The sequence below is a fragment of the Schistocerca cancellata genome, chromosome 1, assembly GCF_023864275.1.
Source record: "Schistocerca cancellata isolate TAMUIC-IGC-003103 chromosome 1, iqSchCanc2.1, whole genome shotgun sequence".
In the NCBI taxonomy this organism is placed as follows: domain Eukaryota; kingdom Metazoa; phylum Arthropoda; class Insecta; order Orthoptera; family Acrididae; genus Schistocerca; species Schistocerca cancellata.
The window spans coordinates 252,551,367-252,573,407 of record NC_064626.1 but is presented as its reverse complement, the minus strand read 5'-3'; the positions used below and the strand labels follow the sequence as shown (position 1 = coordinate 252,573,407).

The 22,041-nt window shown below is 45.1% G+C and overlaps 1 protein-coding gene across 1 annotated transcript in view; it reads left to right on the top strand.

Annotated features, from left to right (window-relative positions):
* The first annotated feature begins 14,501 nt into the window (after positions 1-14,501).
* The window catches only part of LOC126167966 (uncharacterized), a 147,466-nt gene continuing 139,926 nt past the window's right edge, over positions 14,502-22,041 (top strand). The window contains exon 1 of the mRNA XM_049920523.1: positions 14,502-14,626. Coding sequence (XP_049776480.1) covers positions 14,502-14,626 — 125 coding nt within the window. The remainder of the gene's footprint in view (positions 14,627-22,041) is intronic.

The window sequence follows — 22,041 nt, the reverse complement described above, 5'->3', positions numbered from 1 at the left end:
TACGGTTGAAGTTCTCTAAGGCTATAGATACAGCAATAAGGAATAGCTCAGTAGGCAGTACAGTTGAAGAGGAGTGGACGTTTCTAAAAAGGGCCATCACAGAAGTTGGGAAGGAAAACATAGGTACAAAGAAGGTAACTGCGAAGAAACCATGGGAAACAGAAGAAATACTTCAATTGATCGATGAAAGGAGGAATTAGAAGAATGTCCCGGGAAACTCAGGAATAGAGGAATACAAGTCGCTGAGGAATGAAATAAATAGAAAGTGTAGGGAAGCTAAGACGAATTGGCTGCAGGAAAAATGTGAAGACATCGAAAAAGAAATGGTTGTCGGAAGGATAGACTCAGCATACAGGAAAGTCAAAACAACCGTCGGTGACATTGAAAGCAAGGGTGATAACATTAAGAGCACAACGGTAATTGCACTGCTAAATGCAGAGGAAAGAGCGGATAGGTGGAAGAATACATTGAAAGCCTCTATGAGGGGGAAGATTTGTCTGATGTATTCGAAGAAGGAACAGGATTTAGAAGAGATAGGGGATCCAGTACTAGAATCAGAATTTAACAGAGACTTGGAGGACTTAAGATCAAATAAAGCAGTAGGGATAGATAACACGCCATCAGAATTTCTAAAATCATTGGCGGAAGTGGCAACAAAACGACTATTCACGTTGGTGTGTAGAATGTATCACTCCGGCGACATACCATCTGACTTTCGGAAAAGCATCATCCACACAATTCCGAAGACGACAAGAGCTGACAAGTGCGAGAATTGCCTCACAATAAGTTTAACAGCTCATGCAACGAAGCTGCTTACAAGAATAATATACAGAAGAATTGAAGAGAAAATTGAGAATGCCCTAGATGATGGTCAGTTTGTCTTTAGAGGCAATTCTGACGTTGCGGTTTATAATGGAAGCAAGACTAAAGAAAAATCAAGACACGTTCAAAGGATTTGTCGGCCTGGAAAAAGCGTTCGACTATGTAATATGGTGCAAGATGTTCGAAATTCTGAGGAAAGTAGGGGTAAGCTATAGGGAGAGACGGGTCATATACAATATGTACAACAACCGAGAGGAAATAATAAGAGTGGGCGACCAAGAACGAAGTGCTCGTATTAAGAAGGGTGTAAGACAAGGCTGTAGCCTTTCGCCCCTACTCTTCAATCTGTACGTCGAGGAAGCAATGATGGAAATAAAAGAAAGGTTCAGGAGTGGAATTAAAATTCAAGGTGAAAGGATATCAATGATACGATTCGCTGATGACGTTGTTATCCTGAGTAAAAGTGAAGAAGAATTATTTGATCTGCTGAAAGGAATGAACAGTCTAATGAATACAGAGCATGGATTGAGAATAAATCGAAGAAAGACGGAGGTAATGAGAAGTAGTACAAATGAGAACAGCGAGAAACTTAACATCAGGATTGATGGTCACGAAGTAGATGAAGTTAAGGAATTCTGCTACCTAGGCGGTAAAATAACCAATGACGGACGGAGCAAGGAAGACATCAAAAGCAGACGAGCAATGACAAAAAGGGCATTCCTGGCCAAGAGAAGTCTACTAATATCAAATACCGGCCTTAATTTGAGGAAGAAATTTATGAGAATGTTCGTCCGGAGTCCAGCATTGTATGTTAGTGAAAGATGCGCTGTGGGAAAACCGGAACAGAAGAGAATCGAAGAATTTGAGATGTGGTGTTACTGACGAATGTTGAAAATTAGGTGGACTGATAAAGTAAGGAAGGAGGAGGTTCTGTGCAGAATCGGAGAGGAAAGGAATATGTGGAAAACACTGATAAGGAGAAGGGATAGGATGATAGGACATCTGTTAAGACATGAGGGAATGACTTCCATGGTACTACAGGGAGCTGTAGAGGGCAAAAACTGCAGAGGAAGACAGAGATTGGAATACAGCTAGCAAATAAATGAGGACGTAGGTTCCAAGTGCTACTCTGAGAAGAAGAGGTTAGCACAGGAGAGGAATGCTTGGCGGGCCGCATCAAACCAGTCAGAAGACTGACGGCCAAAAAAAAGGATGTCACAAATCAATTGCTCGATCTATCACCACTGACGAAGGCCATAAATTCGAAATGGCACTATTTAATGAGCCGTCTAAACTTTACAGCATATTGCATTTTTGCACAACGCTCATCACCTGCAAAGCCATGGATTAGTGGAGCATTGACTCTCTACACTGAAGGCTGCGCTCATGCGTCACAGTGACAACTGGACTGAATCATTAGCTTGGGAGCTGCTAGATGTATAATCCACTTACAAAGAAGGTCTGCACACATTCCTCATAGAGGTTCTGTATGGTGAGCTGCTCACTCGGCCTGCAGATCTTGTGATACCTGTACAACCACAAGAGACCCAGAGTTTCCCTCTCTCATAAAACGAGTAAGCAACACGTCACATGGCTCAGAATACCACCACCAAAGGATCCCACCCCTTTCTTGTTCACGAAGCACTGGCAGGCTGTCATGTTACGGGATGACACCATCCAACTCGCACTGCAGTCGCCTTATTTTGGCCGAGAGAAAGTCATCAAACGGGTTCTAGTATGTTCAGTATACTGCTCCTTGGGAAGCATGTCACCAGGGCTGTCATCACCTTCAAGCGCCTGAATCTTGCGTGATACGGCTCATATCGATGATATGGCGGTGGTGCAGACCAATATTACCATCCACATCATTTCAGAATGGCACAGCGCGTCGCCCACTTTGAACACTGACAACACGTTCATGCTAAAACTCGACACACAGTAATTTCTGTCAGATGACATTCAGTACAAGCTGGTAGATAATTTCCTTGTGGTTGAAGATAAGCAGAAGGAACACAAAGTCAACAACAGCTTTATTACCAGACATTTCACTCGCAATTACGAACTCCCAAGTGACATAAATTCAGCCATTATTAAACCCAGTTTTTCGACTGAGGATTTTCACCTACTTACATTCCTATGGTAATGATGTCACCACTCTCACCCACCTCGCCGCATGTGCAAGTCACCTTTGTACTGACACGAATCACCGCCGATAATTGACATTAGAGCTGCCCACTCCGACCTCCATCCCACCTTGGCCAATACCAGCTGTATTATACAAGGCAAGATCAGTATCTCTTCATGCTCACCGACAAATGATCCAGCAGTGCTCTGCATTGGAGCCAGCCACGGCGTGATTGGTCATGAGCATAAGAGTGAATGGGATCTCAGAGCCCTGGGTTCCTGGCTACCTCCTTCTCCAGTGAAAAGGGGGGGGGGGGGGGGGAGCTGGAGGATCCCTGCAGGGATGTCACCAGTGGCAGCGGAGGAGATTAGTCTCTCTGATCAACGTACCAGCTGCCGCATGTGAAATACACGCCTGGAAATTGAAATAAGAACACCGTGAATTCATTGTCCCAGGAAGGGGAAACTTTATTGACACATTCCTGGGGTCAGATACATCACATGATCACACTGACAGAACCACAGGCACATAGACACAGGCAACAGAGCATGCACAATGTCGGCACTAGTACAGTGTATATCCACCTTTCGCAGCAATGCAGGCTGCTATTCTCCCATGGAGACGATCGTAGAGATGCTGGATGTAGTCCTGTGGAACGGCTTGCCATGCCATTTCCACCTGGCGCCTCAGTTGGACCAGCGTTCGTGCTGGACGTGCAGACCGCGTGAGATGACGCTTCATCCAGTCCCAAACATGCTCAATGGGGGACACATCCGGAGATCTTCCTGGCCAGGGTAGTTGACTTACACCTTCTAGAGCACGTTGGATGGCACGGGATACATGCGGACGTGCATTGTCCTGTTGGAACAGCACGTTCCCTTGCCGGTCTAGGAATGGTAGAACGATGGGTTCGATGACGGTTTGGATGTACCGTGCACTATTCAGTGTCCCCTCGACGATCACCAGTGGTGTACGGCCGGTGTAGCAGATCGCTCCCCACACCATGATGCCGGGTGTTGGCCCTGTGTGCCTCGGTCATATGCAGTCCTGATTGTGGCGGTCACCTGCACGGCGCCAAACACGCATACGACCATCATTGGCACTAAGGCAGAAGCGACTCTCATCGCTGAAGACGACACGTCTCCATTCGTCCCTCCATTCACGCCTGTCGCGACACCACTGGAGGCGGGCTGCACGATGTTGGGGCGTGAGCGGAAGACGGCCTAACGGTGTGCGGGACCGTAGCCCAGCTTCATGGAGACGGTTGCGAATGGTCCTCGCCGATACCCCAGAAGCAACAGTGTCCCTAATTTGCTGGGAAGTGGCGGTGCGGTCCCCTACGGCACTGCGTAGGATCCTACGGTCTTGGCGTGCATCCGTGCGTCGCTGCGGTCCGGTCCCAGGTCGACGGGCACGTGCACCTTCCGCCGACCACTGGCGACAACATCGATGTACTGTGGAGACCTCACGCCCCACGTGTTGGGCAATTCGGCGGTACGTCCACCCGGCCTCCCGCATGCCCACTATACGCCCTCGCTCAAAGTCCGTCAACTGCACATACGGTTCACGTCCACGCTGTCGCGGCATGCTACCAGTGTTAAAAGACTGCGATGGAGCTCCGTATGCCACGGCAAACTGGCTGACACTGACGGCGGCGGTGCACAAATGCTGCGCAGCTAGCGCCATTCGACGGCCAACACCGCGGTTCCTGGTGTGTCCGCTGTGCCGTGCGTGTGATCATTGCTTGTACAGCCCTCTCGCAGTGTCCGGAGCAAGTATGGTGGGTCTGACACACCGGTGTCAAATGTGTTCTTTTTTCCATTTCCAGGAGTGTAGAAATATCTTGAGAGAAGAGCAGTGTGCTCTGAGCTTTACACGTGTATCGATGCTTATCAAATTGCACTGCTGTAAATAATACAGTACAGTTATCTGTAACTGTGCCTCTATTATTCTCTGTGGTAAGATCCATATACTATTTGAAATTCACTCATGGACGTATAATTAGGAAAGGTATGCTGTTGCGAAGAGCATTTATTATACAATATGTCATTACTAGTGTTTCACATTCAGCACTATTGTTGTTCTAGTATCATCTAGGTGGAAATACGTGATCCATCAGAAAAATTTGGATTTTATTTGATAACTTCTTATAGTGTATCAAAGAAGGCTGATACACTGAATTTGTGAAAATCAGTAACTCTAGACAAGCTGCAATGTTATGATATTTGAAGAGACAGTTGGGGAAATCTCTGTCAAAAACTTTCATCCAGTCAATGGGTGCCTTCTCATTCTCAGTCCATGTTTTGGGAATAGCAATGTTATTTTTAATCCTAAGGTCAGTTGGGGTACTTGGGCTAGGAGGTAATTTGTCTATGAATATTTTCCACAAAATCTGGAGAGTAACTTCACTTCAAGTGGTTGGCAGCACTGAGGGACAACGCTGTCTCCTATTAACAATGTCTCATTTTTGTAGGTGTTGTGGCTTGCGTGTAGCAATTTTTTGCGGTGCTAGATGTCCATAGCAATGTGGTGTCATCTTGATTTTTACTAAATATCCGTAGTTTAACTATACGTTTTATCAATGTTACAAGTAATTTAACATTAAGCAGAAGTATAAATAACACTTGAAATGTTACTGGCAGCACTTATTCTCCTTTAGGTTGTATGCTAGAGGGGTTGACCCAGCTACACCAAGAAACCTTCAAAAAGGGGTAAGTAGACCAAGTGCTTGATGTGCCTGCAGCTGCCTGTAACCCATTTACCCTAAGCACATTAATTATGGTTGTAAAACGAAGAAACCACACAACAGTTGCTGAATCACCAATCTTTTATTGTATACATGACGAGTTTCAGAACACTAAGGTGGCATCATCTGGTGTGTACTGTAATAATGAAAATAATGTTTTGCAAGACAATGAAAAGGGGTCCTCAAGTTCAGCAGTTCTTTACATTGATAAACAGGCAAACGCAGCTTTTGAAAATAAGAATACGGCATTAGTTGTTTTATGTGATCTAAGTAGAAAAATACGAAAAGAAAAACGATGCACCACAGAGGAATTATCTGAAGGGTCGGAAATGAGTAGATGTGATGTACAAGTACAGACAATCTAATGCTTACAGTTTCAGAAAGACTGGATGACTTATCCAATAGAAAGAGCTTCACAAATTAAACAAATAAATAACGCTTTGGTCCTCCTCTGGCCCTTATGCAAGAAGTTATTCGGCCTGGCATTGGTTTTTAGATTTGTTGGATGTCGTCCTGCGGAATATTGTGGCAGATTCTGTCCCATTGGCGCTCTAGATCGTCAAAATCAGAATTTGGTTGGAGGAGCATGCGCATAGCACTCCAAATGTTCTAAATTGGGGGGAGATCCAGCAACCTTGCTAGCCAAGGTAGGGTTTGGTAGGCATGATATCAAGCAGTAAAAACTCTCGCTGTGTATGGGTGAGCATTAGCTTACTGAAAGGTAAGCCCAGGTTGACTTGCTATGAAGGGCAACAAAACGGGGCGTAGAATATCGTCGACGTAACCCTGTGCTGTAAGGTTCGTGCTGTGAAAAGAAATGGCATCTCAAATCATCATTGCTGGTTGTAGGGCCGTATGCTGGACGACAGCCAAGCTAATATCCCATTGCCGTCCAGGGCGTCTCTAGACACAAACAGTGGTACATTGACGATATTCCACGCACTGTTTTGTTACCCTTCATGGCAAGCCATCCTGAGCTTCCATCTTAGCAAGATAATGCCCGCCTGCACATGGCGAGAGTTTCTACTACCCCAAGTGAGAATATTTGGAGGATTATGGGTAGGGCCATCCAAGCAGCTGGGGTTTTTAAGATCTAGCGCACCAATGGGACAGAATTTTCGCTCAGGACCTACAACGAGTCTATCGTTTACTGCCAGGCCGAAATACTGCTTGTATAGGCGCCAGAGGTGGATCAGCGTGTTACTGACTTGCCCAATTTGTGAAGCTCTTTTTCTTGAATAAATCATCCAATTTTTCTGAAATGTTACTCATTTGTTTGTCTATACATATACATCTCATATACCGATCTCCATCCCATTCGGATAATTCCTTTCTGCTGGGTCTTTTTTTTTCTCAGTTTCAAAGGAAACTGTACATCTGGTTGGCTGAAAACACATTTCATAAAACAATAGAATTTTCTGATGTACAGATTGGGAACAAATTTCAAAATTCAAAATAATGATATGATTAAATATCGGTAATTACAATTGGTAACTATGTTTGAATTACCTACAGGAGATGAAGCTTATTCCATTTTAAATATGGCCATTGGCAAATAAAGACGAATAAAGATTAATAAAGGCGAAATTAAGGATTGCGAAATAAACTTAGTTCTTAGGAATTCAGCTGCTGCAGTATGTTCTGTTAGGAATAACAAATAAAAACACAGTGTCATGAAAAAGGAAGACTTAAATGCCTATGTGGGCAAACACAATAATTCAAAATGGTTTGGAAAATTTGGACTCGAAAGCATGAATAATAGAGACATAGGCTGTTAGAATTCTGTAAATACACTCCTGGAAATTGAAATAAGAACACCGTGAAGTCATTGTCCCAGGAAGGGGAAACTTTATTGACACATTCCTGGGGTCAGATACATCACATGATCACACTGACAGAACCACAGGCACATAGACACAGGCAACAGAGCATGCACAATGTCGGCACTAGTACAGTGTATATCCACCTTTCGCAGCAATGCAGGCTGCTATTCTCCCATGGAGACGATCGTAGAGATGCTGGATGTAGTCCTGTGGAACGGCTTGCCATGCCATTTCCACCTGGCGCCTCAGTTGGACCAGCGTTCGTGCTGGACGTGCAGACCGCGTGAGACGACGCTTCATCCAGTCCCAAACATGCTCAACGGGGGACAGATCCGGAGATCTTGTTGGCCAGGGTAGTTGACTTACACCTTCTAGAGCACGTTGGGTGGCACGGGATACATGCGGACGTGCATTGTCCTGTTGGAACAGCAAGTTCCCTTGCCGGTCTAGGAATGGTAGAACGATGGGTTCGATGACGGTTTGGATGTACCGTGCACTATTCAGTGTCCCCTCGACGATCACCAGTGGTGTACGGCCAGTGTAGGACATCGCTCCCCACACCATGATGCCGGGTGTTGGCCCTGTGTGCCTCGGTCGTATGCAGTCCTGATTGTGGCGCTCACCTGCACGGCGCCAAACACGCATACGACCATCATTGGCACCAAGGCAGAAGCGACTCTCATCGCTGAAGACGACACGTCTCCATTCGTCCCTCCATTCACGCCTGTCGCGACACCACTGGAGGCGGGCTGCACGATGTTGGGGCGTGAGCGGAAGACGGCCTAACGGTGTGCGGGACCGTAGCCCAGCTTCATGGAGACGGTTGCGAATGGTCCTCGCCGATACCCCAGGAGCAACAGTGTACCTAATTTGCTGGGAAGTGGCGGTACGGTCCCCTACGGCACTGCGTAGGATCCTACGGTCTTGGCGTGCATCCGTGCGTCGCTGCGGTCCGGTCCCAGGTCGACGGGCACGTGCACCTTCCGCCGACCACTGGCGACAAGATCGATGTACTGTGGAGACCTCACGCCCCACGTGTTGAGCAATTCGGCGGTACGTCCACCCGGCCTCCCGCATGCCCACTATACGCCCTCGCTCAAAGTCCGTCAACTGCACATACAGTTCACGCCCACGCTGTCGCGGCATGCTACCAGTGTTAAAGACTGCGATGGAGCTCCGTATGCCACGGCAAACTGGCTGACACTGACGGCGGCGGTGCACAAATGCTGCGCAGCTAGCGCCATTCGACGGCCAACACCGCGGTTCCTGGTGTGTCCGCTGTGCCGTGCGTGTGATCATTGCTTGTACAGCCCCCTCGCAGTGTCCGGAGCAAGTATGGTGGGTCTGACACACCGGTGTCAATGTGTTCTTTTTTCCATTTCCAGGAGTGTATTATGAGATAGTCCTAACGAACACATGGTTCAAAGTTCCTAGCAGGGAAAAGCATGTGCTGAAGGTACCAGGATATAGTGGTAGATAACAAATCGATTATATTCTTGTCAAAGAAAGCTACAGAAACCAAAAGAAATGTAGACATTTATACGTTGGTTATGATATTGATACTGATCATGTAATAGTTGTAGTCAAAGTTGTAGTTAAAAAGCAGCAAAATACAATTAGAATGTGTGGGGTATAGAAAGACTGAATAATGAAGATACATCTGAGAAACTCAGAGTGAAGATGGACAAGCTATCCCAGGAAACTTTAAGTTGAGAGGAAGTAAGAAATTTTATCAGTGAGCTCGGAATGTGTTAGAGAAGAAGAAACTGCAACCAAGGAAACCATGGATGACACAAGAAACACTTGATCCTTAAAAGAACGAAACAGAGTGAGAAAGATAGATTTTGGCCTATAAAGAAAAATGAGAAAGAAATTACACTACTGGCCATGAAAATTGCTACACCAAGAAGAAATACAGATGATAAACGGGTATTCATTGGACAAATATATTATACTAGAACTGACATGTGATTACATTTTCACGCAATTTGGGTGCATAGATCCTGAGAAATCAGTATCCAGAACAACCACCTCTAGCCGTAATAACGGCCTTGATACGCCTGGGTATTGAGTCAGAGCTTGGATGGCGTGTACAGGTACAGATGCCCATGCAGCTTCAACACGATACCACAGTTCATCAAGAGTAGTGACTGGCGTATTGTGACGAGCCAGTTACTCGGCCACCATTGACCAGACGTTTTCAATTGGTGAGAGATCTAGAGAGTGTGCTGGCCAGGGCAGCAGTCGAACATTTTTTGTATCCAGAAAGGCCCGTACAGGACTTGCAACATGCGGTCGTGCTTATCCTGCTGAATTGTGGGGTTTCGCAGGGATCGAATGAAGGCTAGAGCCACGGTTCGTAACACATCTGAAATGCAACGTCACTGTTCAAAGTGCCGTCAATGTGAACAAGAGGTGACCGAGACGTGTAACCAATGGCAATCCATACCATCACGCCGGGTGATACGCCAGTATGGCGATGACGAATACACGCTTCCAATGTGCGTTCACCGCGATGTCGCCAAACACGGATGCGACCATCACGATGCTGTAAACAGAACCTGGATTCATCCGAAAAAATTACGTTTTGCCATTCGTGCACCCAGGTTCATCGTTGAGTACACTATGGCAGGCGCTCCTGTCTGTGATGCAGCGTCAAGGGTAACCGCAGCCATGGTCTCCGAGCTGATAGTTCATGCTGCTGCAAACGTCGTCGAACTGATCGTGCAGATGGTTGTTGTCTTGCTCAGGGATCGAAACGTGGCTGCACGATCTGCTACAGCCATGCGGACATGACGCCTGTCATCTCGACTGCTAGTGATGGAGGCCATTGGGATCCAGCACGGCGTGCCGTATTACCCTCCTGAACGCGCCGAGTCCATATTCTGCTAATAGTCACTGGATCTCGACCAACGCGAGCAGCAATGTAGCGATACGATAAACCGCAATCGCGATAGGCTACAACCGACCTTTATCAAAGTCGTAAACGTGATGGTACGCGTTTCTCCTCTTTACACGAAGTAGCACAACAACGTTTCACCAGGCAACGCCGGTCAACTGCTGTTTGAGTTTGAGAAATCGGTTGGAAACTTTTCTCATGTCGGCACGTTGTAGGTGTCGCCACTGGCGCCAGCCTTGCGTGAATGCTCTGAAAAGCTAATCATTTGCATATCACAGCATCTTCTTCCTGTCGGTTAAATTTCACGGTTATAGCATGTCATCTTAGTGGTGTAGCAATTTTAATGGCCAGTAGTGTAAAAACTATGTGGCACATGGAAACGAAATTAGTGGAACAAATAGGTAGAAAAACAGATGAAGACCTAGAAAAAGGAAATGTAGACAATATGCACCGAAAAATTAGATCACTACAGCTTAAATGTAGAACTTGTAGGCCATAGTTAAAAATAAAAAAGGTAATGCCCTACTTGAAATGAAAAATAGCAGGTATGTAGAAAGGATACGCTGACGATGTATATCATGGAGAAAGTGTCAGAGATGATTGAAATTACATAAGCATAATGGGAGACGCAGGAAGTGAAGTCGTAGGGGTGCCAGTTATTAAGTCAGCACTCAACAATGCTGCAAACAACTTGAACAACAACAAATCGACTGTAACACATAACATCCCTGCTGCGTTATTAATGACCGCCAGAGGTAAGGAGAAATAACGACAGTACACATTTATGTGTGTCTGCTATGAGGACGGAAATTTACCAATGGAATTAATGAAAAGTAAAACATTTATTATACCTAATAAAGGAAACGTCAGATATTGTTCAAAACATATAACTTTGGTATTGTTAGACCATGCTTCAGAAAATTTGCTCAATATTGTTAACGTAAGACTAAAAATTAAAATTGATTATCTTAGAAAGAGGAATTATGATGAACAGAAAGATGTATTGACCTAGAGAAGGCTTTTGACAGAGAAGAACTGAAGATACTACCGAAAAAAATGGATAAAATTGAAATACACTGGAGAGGCAAAAGTTCGAGTCTTAAGCTATACAAAAACCAGAGTACAGAAGTAGGCGTCAAAGATACTAAGAAAGATCGTAGGATAAGAAGAGGTGCCTGACAAAGCTGTCACCTCGCTCCTTATTAATTTAATTTGCTTATACGAAGTTCAATATAAGCGACTAGAAACAGCTCCGAGCGGATCAAAAATAATGGTAAACTAATACACTGTTTCGATTTGCTGATGGTACAGTAATCTTAGCAGATCCTGAAAAAACATGAACTATGCGTTAAAAATTTTGTCTGACGCTTTTGACTCGCTGGAAATAAACGCCAAGAATACTAAAACAACGAATCGAAAAGACAGATAGTGGCAAACATTGAACAAGAAAAAAAATGCTATTACAAGTAGGCTTAAACGGATTCCCTGCTTGGGAAGTTCGACAATAGATGACAACAGAGGTTTAATGGATATTCAACGAAGAGCTGCAGTCACTAAACAAACATTGAGAAATAAGAGTAATTTTTGAATAAACAACCGCCTTAATATCGAAACAGGCAAGTAATTAATCAAGATATTTGCTTGGACCATTTTATATTTCAGTTGTGACAGATGGACCCTGGGGGACAAGAAAAGAAAAGTGTCAGAAGCAGTAGATTTGTGGTTTTGGAGAAGAGCCACAAAGGAAATCTATTGAACGAACACTAAAAGAAATTAAATATATAAGTATATTGATTAACATGATACAGAGAAGAAAAACTAAACTAATTGGACACCCAATTCGACATAACAACATAATAAAACATCCTGGAATGAAAAACCCTGGGAAAAAAATCAAGACGCACGCCCAAACATTCATATTACAAAATGTTATCAGTGGAATAAACTGCAGATGGCGTGGAGCTGAGGAGGATGGCTGCATCAATAAAGCGTTGCCTTTAGCGTATAATGATGATGATTTACACGGATCAGTTCCTTGGGTGTTGTAGCCTCGGGTCTCAAAGGGAGCTTGCCATTCTTGTTGTGTAACACTTCCTGAAATTAAAAAAAAATCTGTGAGACTAAATTAAAATTGTCTACCGTGTGGTTAAACTCTGTACCAGTGAAAATACAGTCCCACTGTGAATGCTCTTCTCAGGAACAGGATGAGTTAGTTGATGTTCGTAAACAGCTGGAATTCGCTCTGACTGCTTTGGAAGCAGCTTCCGATGTGTGTGTTGGGCGAACTGCCAAGAGTCATGTATCAGAAATACCAAAGGTACATCAAGTATTGAAACTTCTGGGCAGACTAAAACAGTGTGCTGGACTGGAACGTGAACCCCAGGGCCTTTGCCTTCACGGGCGTTTGTTGTACTGACTGAGCCAACCAAACATGACTCACGATCCACCCTTACAACTTTACTGCCGCCTTCCCACCTTCCAAACTTCACATTGGTTCTCTTGCAAAATTTGCGGAACCGGCACCGGTGGAAGAGGGGATATTGCAGTCCGGCACACAGTTTTAAGCTATCAGGAAGTTTTATATCAGTGAATGTTCCGCTGTAGAGTGAAAAATTTACCCTAGAAACGTCCTTCAGGCTGTGCCTAAACCACGTCTGCGCAGTATCCTTTATTCCAGGAATTCTAGTATTGCAAGTTTCGCAGGAGGATTTCTGTGAAGTTTGGAAGGAAGGAGATCAGGTGCTGACGGAAGTAAAACTGTCAGGAACGGTCGTGAGCCGTACTTGAATAGCTCAATTGGTGGAGCATTTGCCCACAAGAGGAAAAGGTGCATGGTTCAGGTACCAGTCCAGCACACAGTTTTAATCTGTCAGGAAGTTTCTTATCAGTTCCGAGCTGATAGACCGTGCTGCTGCAAACGTCATCGAACTGTTCGTGTAGATGGTTGTTGTCTTGCGAACGTCCCCATCTGTTGACTCAGGGATCGAGACGTGGCTGCACGATCCGTTACAGCCATGCGGATAAGATGCCTGTCATCTCAACTGCTAGTGATACGAGGCCATTGGGATCCAGCACGGCGTGCCGTACTACCCTCCTGAACCCACCGATTCCATATTCTGCTAACAGTCGACCAACGCGAGCAGCAATGTAGCGATACGATAAACCGCAATCGCGATAGGCTACAATCCGACCTTTATCAAAGTCGGAAACGTGATGGTACGCATTTCTTCTCATTACGAGGCGTCACAACAACGTTTCAGCAGGCCACGCCGGTCAATTGCTGCTTGTGTATGAGAAATCGGTTGGATACTTTCCTCATGTCAGCACTTTTTAGGCGTCGCCACCGGCGCCAACCTTGTGTGAATGCTCTGAAAAGCTAATCATTTGCATATCACAGCATCTTCTTCCTGTCGGTTAAATTTCGCGTCTGTAGCACGTCATCTTCGATGTGTAGCAATTTTAATGGCCAGTAGTTCAAATGGTTCAAATGGCTCTGAGCACTATGTGACTTAACTTCTGAGGTCATCAGTCGCCTAGAACTTAGAACTAATTAAACCTAACTAAGCTAAGGACATCACACACATCCATGCCCGAAGCAGGATTCGAACCTGCGACCGTAGCGGTCACGAGGTTCCAGTCTGAAGCGCCTTTAACCGCACGGCCACACCGGCCGGCTGGCCAGTAGTGTATCTTCACTTGTTCAATTAAGAAATTAGAATCTGCATACGAATAAATTCCAGTTAATTAAATAAAGGAAGTTCATTTCGTTACTTTGTAAACACGATTGGTCGAATTTCGACAATAGGCGATACTAGTCATATGAAAATATCAGTGATCTGTGAAGACACGGTGCTTCAACATAGCCTTCCGCCACGAAGAATTCCAAGAAAGTGGTAAAGGCTGTTTTCTTCTTTAGAGGGAAGTGAAAACGGATCGGCCGGTCACGCAGGGCGGGCCACTTAGCTGGACACGCGCGCTTAATTGCGGTGCTGACTATTTTAGAGGGGTAAATGTCAGGCCGCCGTGTCCGCTGCATTATTAAGAGAGGCAGATCCCCATGTGAGCTCAGCGACAGTGCGACCAGACATGGCCGGGAACACCGCCTGGCCGTCGCTGCTACTCGTCTGCAGTGTCGCCCACATATGCCTCTCCATCACTGGCAACGAAACTCTGCCGGACGGTATTCAGCGTCTTAGGCGTCTGTCCAACATGTAAGTTGGTGCGTTTTGTAACCAAAGAAGCTGTCGCTCAAATATGCAAATACTTCAGAATGAAAATTAGGCATGTTGGCCCACGCTAAGAGCGTCTAGTGGCTAGCGTTGCTGCCTCTAGATCACGGGGTCCTGAGTTCGATTCCCGACCGGGTTGGGCATTTTCTTTGCCCGGGGACTGGGTATTTGTGTTGTCCTCATCATTTCATCATCATCATCATCATTCGTGATAGTGGCTAGATTTGACTGTGTAAAAATCGGTACTTTGTACGGGCGCTGATGACCGCTCAGTTGAGCGCCCCACAAACCAAACATCATCAACGCTAAGAGCGTCGCACAACAATAGTGGCACATCGTCTAAAGAGAATAATTCGCGCAAACTAAGTTGACACTCGGCACGGTGCCCGATGCGAGCGGCTGTAGATGGGAAATGCCTTTACGGTCGCTCCCATCAGTCACTGCGGAGTGTTAGCCTAGTTTGCTCATAAGGTACATGTTCCGCATTTCCTGCCGACACCGTTATGCTGCGATACGTGTAACAGGTCGGCCGGTGTGACCGAGCGGTTCTAGGCGCTTCAGTCTGGAACCGCGCGACCGCTACTGTCGCAGGCTCGAATCCTGCCTCGGGCATGGATGTGTGTGATGTCCTTAGGTTAGTTAGGTTTAAGTAGTTCAAAGTTCTAGGGGACTGATGACCTCAGATGTTAAGTCCCGTAGTGCTCAGAGCCGTTTGAACCATTTTTGCACGTGTAACAGATGCTTCAGAGTGTGGGAGTGAAACGGCACAGCAACTGGGAACGCAATCCAAAGTTGAAGTACACGGGACAGAACGATTCTTGTGGCCACAGCGTTTAACTTTCATACAGACTCACTGTGTAATTCTGGCAGTATGTTGGTCAAATGCAATGTTGCGTCAAGCTGTAACGAAATAGCACCAACAATTTGACTAAGGTTACACAGACGTCGCTGATGCTGATCGGAAAGGAGGGCCATCGACATCGACCACAGACAATGTCCAGGCAGTCGAATGGGGCAAGAGATTTTCCAACGATAAGGACGTCCACACAGTGGTTCTCGAATTGCTCTGTGACCCAGGAGCGAATTTTTATTGTCTAGGAATTGAACAACTGATAGAACGTTCCGGCCTTTGTTCAGACAGAATTGGTGACTATGTTGGAAAATAGCGTCATATGTCTGTGTCACTGTTACGTGTTGTGCAGCATTCAGTAAAAGTTTTGCCTAGCATAATAACGTGTAACTTACTTTTCTGTCTCTTTATGCGAGTCTGGCACTTTTCCTAAGCAAGTGTGGCGCCCACGATTTGTTTTTAGATGAAATATTTGTTGAACGAACAATTTTTTCGCGACGCATATTTTTCTCTTTAGTCTATGGTTGGCGTTGACAGTCCAGACAAACGACAGAAATTGTGATAGGAACTGACTCGTTACTGTCATTAGGGACGCGACATTGGACGAAGAGTATTGATACTTTACGTTCTCAAAGGCGCCATTGCTTTTAGCTACCACTAGGAGCAAAATTATTGTGCGCCTTAAAAGTTTCCACGTCCCTTCGGACACCTGTAACACTTTTGTAAATCCTATGTATCCCTCGAAGTGGGCTCACATGATTCAGAACCTTGCCTGCTGACTCGACTCTATCAAATCGTCTCACTGTATTGCATCCTCAGACACCCCATGTCCTTTCTCACGGCAGTTTCAACCATTTCTCCTTCCTGGACTACGAAATTATTCCTAAGCTGCATCCACTCTATGAAGACTCCATTCCACCTTTGAACCGAATAACTGCAATATCCCCTTCCTACCACCTACAGTCCGTTTCTAGACTCTGCCCAGTACTCATACCAAATCCTTCATTATACAGCTTCTTTTCCAATCAGATCTGCATCCAAATCCCTCAGATACAAAATGTTACCAGGAACACTCATTTCAGTTTCAACTCATCACACTCATATAATTACTATTTACTCACCTCTTGCATTACTATGTGTTTTTTTTTCTTTTAACCAAAAGACGAAGAATGACAACATGACTGTTGCTATTCTCTCTTCCCTAGGACAGGGGCGGGGGAATGTAAATAACAATGAAATAAGACAGGACTGCCTTCTTAAGTACAGCCTCCATCCCAACGTAGCAACTGCAGCGTATATTACCCATACACTGCTACGAGCGCAAGGCTAAACTTCCTCCCACAAAACCCGAAATGATTGTCCATGTTCGCCGCACGGACAAACCACTCCATCTTAACAACTACCATCGTTCAACCGTCACCCCATAACGATATGTCACAACTGTCCTTAAAGACATCCATTATCTTGAGTGATCCTGTATCCCTCCCGAAATTACACTGGCTACTCCTTCCATCTTTCACCTACGTGCCACTGCCACGTATTTCCAAATCTACTTCCATTTAACTTTCTTCTGCGTCGATAGTCTCGTATACCCTCACTCCCATCCTACTGTAATGCCAAATCAGGTTTTTCAAATCACACCGAGCGAGGAGAGGCAACTCGCATTCGGGGGGACAACGGTTCAAACCAGTGTCCGGGCATCCAGATTTAGGTTTCCTGTGATTTCCCTACATCAGTCCAAGCAAATGCCGGGATGGTTCCTTTGAAACTGCACGACCGATTTCCTTCCCCATCCTTGACACAATCCGAGAATGTTCTCCGACTCTAATTACCTCGATGTCGACGGGATGTTAAACCAAATCTTCCTTTCAGATCGTTGTGACGTTCTCCCATGGGTCAAATAACCAAACTGATTCTAACTGAATCTTGTCATACAGTCAATAAATCATTCTTTCATTTGTACGGCCTTATTATGTATAATGTCCAGGCTTGCCATATTATTATATACACGGTGATTCAGCGGCCCCTAACGATGTCATGTTGTGCAACCCTCAGTGATACACTGAAACGCCAAGGAAACTGGTATAGGTATGTGGATTCAAATGCAGAGATATGTAAACAGGCAGAAGACGGCAGTGCGGTCGGCAACTCCTGTATAAGACAAATGTCTGGCGCAGTTGTTAGATCGGTTACTGCTGCTACAATGGCAGGTTATCAAGATTTAAGTGAGTTTGAACGTGGTGTTACAGTCAGCGCACGAGCGATGCGACACAGCATCTCCGAGGTACCGATGAAGTGGCGATTTTCCCGTAAGACCATTTCAGAGTGTACCGTGAATATCAGGAATCCGGTAACACATCAAATCTCCGACATCGCTGCGGCCGGACGAAGATTCTGCAAGAACGGGACCAACGACGAATGAAGAAAATCGCTCAACGAGATAGAAGTGCAACCCTTCTGCAAATTGCTGCAGATTTCAATGATAGCTCATCAACAAGTGTCAGCGTGCAAACCATTCAACGAAACATCATCGATATTGGATTTAGGAGCGAAGGCCCACTTGTGTACCCTTTATTACCCTTGATGACTGCACGACGCAAAGCTTTACGCCTCGTCTGGGCCGTCGACACCGACATTGGACTGTTGATGACTGGAAACATGTTGCCTGGTCGGACGAGTCTCTTTTAAAATTGTATCGAGCGAATGGACGTGTACAGGTATGGGGACAACCTCATGAATCCGTGGACCCTGCATGTCAGGAGGGGACTGTTGGTAGAGGCTCTGTAATGGTGTGGGGCGTGTGCAGCTAGAATGATATGGGACTCCTGTTATATCTAGATACGACTCTGACAGGTGACACGAACATAAGAATACTGTGTGATCACCTGTATCCATTCGTGTCGATTGTGTATTCCGATTGACTTGGGCAATTCCAGCAGGACAATGCGACACCCCACACGCCCAGAATTGCTACAGAGTGGCTCCAGGAATACTCTTCTCTGAGTTCGAACACTTCCGATGGCCACCAAACCCCTCGGATATGAACATTGTTGAGCATATCTGGGATGCCTTGTATCGTACTGTTCAGAAGAGATCTCCATCTCGTACTCCTACGGATTTATGGACAGCCCTGCGGGATTCATGGTGTCAGTTCCCTTCAGCACTACTTCCGACATAAGTCGAGTCCATGCCACGTCGTGTTGCGACACTTCTGCGTGCTCGCGGTGGCCCTACACGGTATTACGCAGGTATACCAGTTTCTTTGGCTCTTCAGTGTATATCTGTCCTTCATAAAACAAGCGCGAAACTTTCATATTCTCTCGCTCGCTACGCGAAAACGATTAGTCCTACAGGACAATGAATAAGACCTTTTATAGGAAATTTAATGTAGTTAAATTTTGTAGTGGAATACGTTCTCGCTACAGGTCGTAGTTTTCAAGTCATTCATAAAAACATACAAAAGTGACATTAAAAAGAACCTCAACTCCCCACCTGTCGCCACCGCTCAAGATTTCTAGTATGTTGTTCATGGCACTCCCTTCCATTACCGTACAAAAATTTGCAATTTTACGAATTATTTCCCACATGCTACCTTTTTTGGTTTTCATTGACTAGCCTTAGTAAGCCATCGTGTTGGCCGAGCACTTACAAAGTGTAAAACTGACTTTTGTATAAATTTTGTCTGACAAATTTGGGAATTTTAACAGCATAAAATAAACTATTACATTGTTCTATTCGTTAGGACTTCTGACTACTAAACTACTGTGCTTGAGAGGATTAACCTTGGATCGAACTGTCAACGTAATTAGTTTTAGTGCAATTAGTTTTAGTGAGAGAGAGTGGAACGGTAGAGAGAGAGAGAGAGAGAGAGAGAACTTGAAAGTGGTTCATTGTACCCTCTGCCAGGCACTTTATTGTGCATAGCAGAGTAATCACGCAGACGTAGATGTGGATGTAGTGTAACGTTTATAAAGGGATTTTTCTTTCAGTACCCTCTCGGGCATGTTTAAATTAATAATGTTAACGAAATATAGTCTACTATGCCGGTAGCGTAATAGGCCGATGAACAGAGACCAAAAAAGGTATAATATCTGGAACAATTCGTGTATTCGGAAATTTTTCTACATCTGTGAGAGGGAGTTTCACGTACAACATACTAGAAATTCTGACAGTGAGGGATGAGTGTGTGGGGATGGAGGTGCGTTTGATCTCACTTTTGTATGTTTCTCACGAATAACCCCAAAACCGTAGCCGTCAGCAAAGAAATATCGCAGTAGAAAATTTAACTACATTAAATTTCCTATAAAAATTTCCAGTTCATTTTTTTTCTGTATGACTAATACTTCGTGCGTAGCGAGCGAGAGCGTATGGAAATATCGCGCGTGGTTTATTGAAGCCATATATAACACTGTGGGTTGCATAAAATGTCATCGGTAGGGGCAGCTGGATCACTCTGTATATCACGAACTGGCAGACCTGGACATAATGCATAATAAGGCCATGCAAGTGAAACCATGATTTATTGACAACAGCACGAGATTAAGTTTTAAATTTATTGAACCTCTTAAGCATAAACTAAGCCTGCAAATAATCATCCTACAGTTTCAAGTCTCAACGTGCATTTAATTAAATCAGAATAAGGTTTAGCTGTATGAAAGAGGCCACAGCAGACAGAACATTTTTGACGTCGAACGTGATTTCAGATCAAACATTTGCCGCCCAATGTGGATACAGTAAAAACAAGGCTACCGACAGCTTTTTGCGACGTAATAATTAGGATGACTGACCTGATAACAGTGCTACTGGACGTACTCAGCCATCTGGATTGCAGCCGTGCAGATTTGATCGGTTGAGAAGCTCTTATCTAATATTCTTTCGCTCGCTGTTTATAAGGAGCAGTCAAATGAAAACTGACGTTCACGCAAGTTTTCCTTCATGTCGCGAAATATGTGATAATCTCACGGTGAAGAATCGCCGAAACGTAGCCTTCGTCCGATTGGCAGTGTGGGGACGGGCGCTATCGTACAACAGAATGTATTGTACTACAGTATTCCTGGGCGTTTCGACTTTATGCCGCGTCGCAGTTTCTGCTAAGTCACTGCGCACTGATTGTGATTCCACGCTCAAGGAATACGACGAGCAGAGGGCCCTTGCTGTCGGACGAGAACATCATATGACTGACTTATACAGAACTTGTGTGAACAGCTTTGGATTTCTTTGACTGGGGAGACATGGGATGTTTCCAGTGTCGGCTGTGCCGTTTAATCTCGGGCTGTCGGAACGCTGTCGGACGGAATCATCCTCTGATCCACGACAACGCCCGCTCGACACCGGCAATCGGACGGAGGCTACGCATCAGCGATTTGGTTGAGAAATACTGCAATGTCCTCCGCACAGCCCGGATCTTTCACCGCCTAATTTTCACATCTTTTGTGACCTGAAGAAAGACATACGTGGACGTCGGTTTCAGTCGGACGAAGAAGTGCGCGAGAGGGTGTGGTTGTTCATCCGTTAGCGACAGACTGAGTTCTACGCACCAGAAACTGGTCGTCTCGAACCCAGTGGAATAACTGTCTCAACACGTGTGGTGATCACTTTCGAATTGAATCATTCCATGGCCCATTGAATCGGGTGTTCGGTTATCATTTTACAGCCTCTCATAATGTTGTTGTTGTGGTCTTGAGTCCTGAGACTGGTTTGATGGAGCTCTCCATGCTACTCTATCCTGTGCAAGCTGCTTCATCTCCCAGTACGTACTGCAGCCTACATCCTTCTGAATCTGCTTAGTGTATTCATCTCTTGGTCTCCCTCTGCAATTTTTACCCTCCACGCTGCCCTCCAATACTAAGTTGGTAATACCTTGATGCCTCAGAACATGTCGTACCAACCGATCCCTTCTCTAGTCAAGTTGTGCCACAAACTCCTCTTCTCCCCAATTCTATTCAATACCTCCTCATTAGTTATGTGATCTACCCATCTAATCTTCAGCATTCTTCTGTAGCACCACATTTCGAAAGCTTCTATTGACTTCTTGTCCGAACTATTTATCGTTCAATTCCATACATGGCTACACTCCATACAAACACTCTCAGAAACGACTTCCTGACACTTAAATCTATACTCGATGTAACAAATTTCTCTTCTTCAGAAACGCTTTCCTTGCCATTGCCAGTCTACATTTTATATCCTCTCTACTTGGACCAGCATCAGTTATTTTGCTCCCCAAATAGCAAAACTTCTTTACTACTTAAGCGTCTCATTTCCCAATCTGATTCCCTCAGCAGCACCCGATTTAATTCAACTACATTCCATTCTCCTCGTTTGCTTCTGTTGATGTTCATCTTATATCCTCCTTTCAAGACACTACCCATTCCGTTCAACTGCTTTTCCAAGTCCTTTGCTGTCTCTGACAGAATTCCAATGTCATCGGCGAACCTCAAAGTTTTTATTTCTTCTCCATGGATTTTAATACCTACTCCGAATTTTTCTTTTGTTTCCTTTATTGCTTGCTCAATATACAGATTGAATAACATCGGAGAGAGGCTAC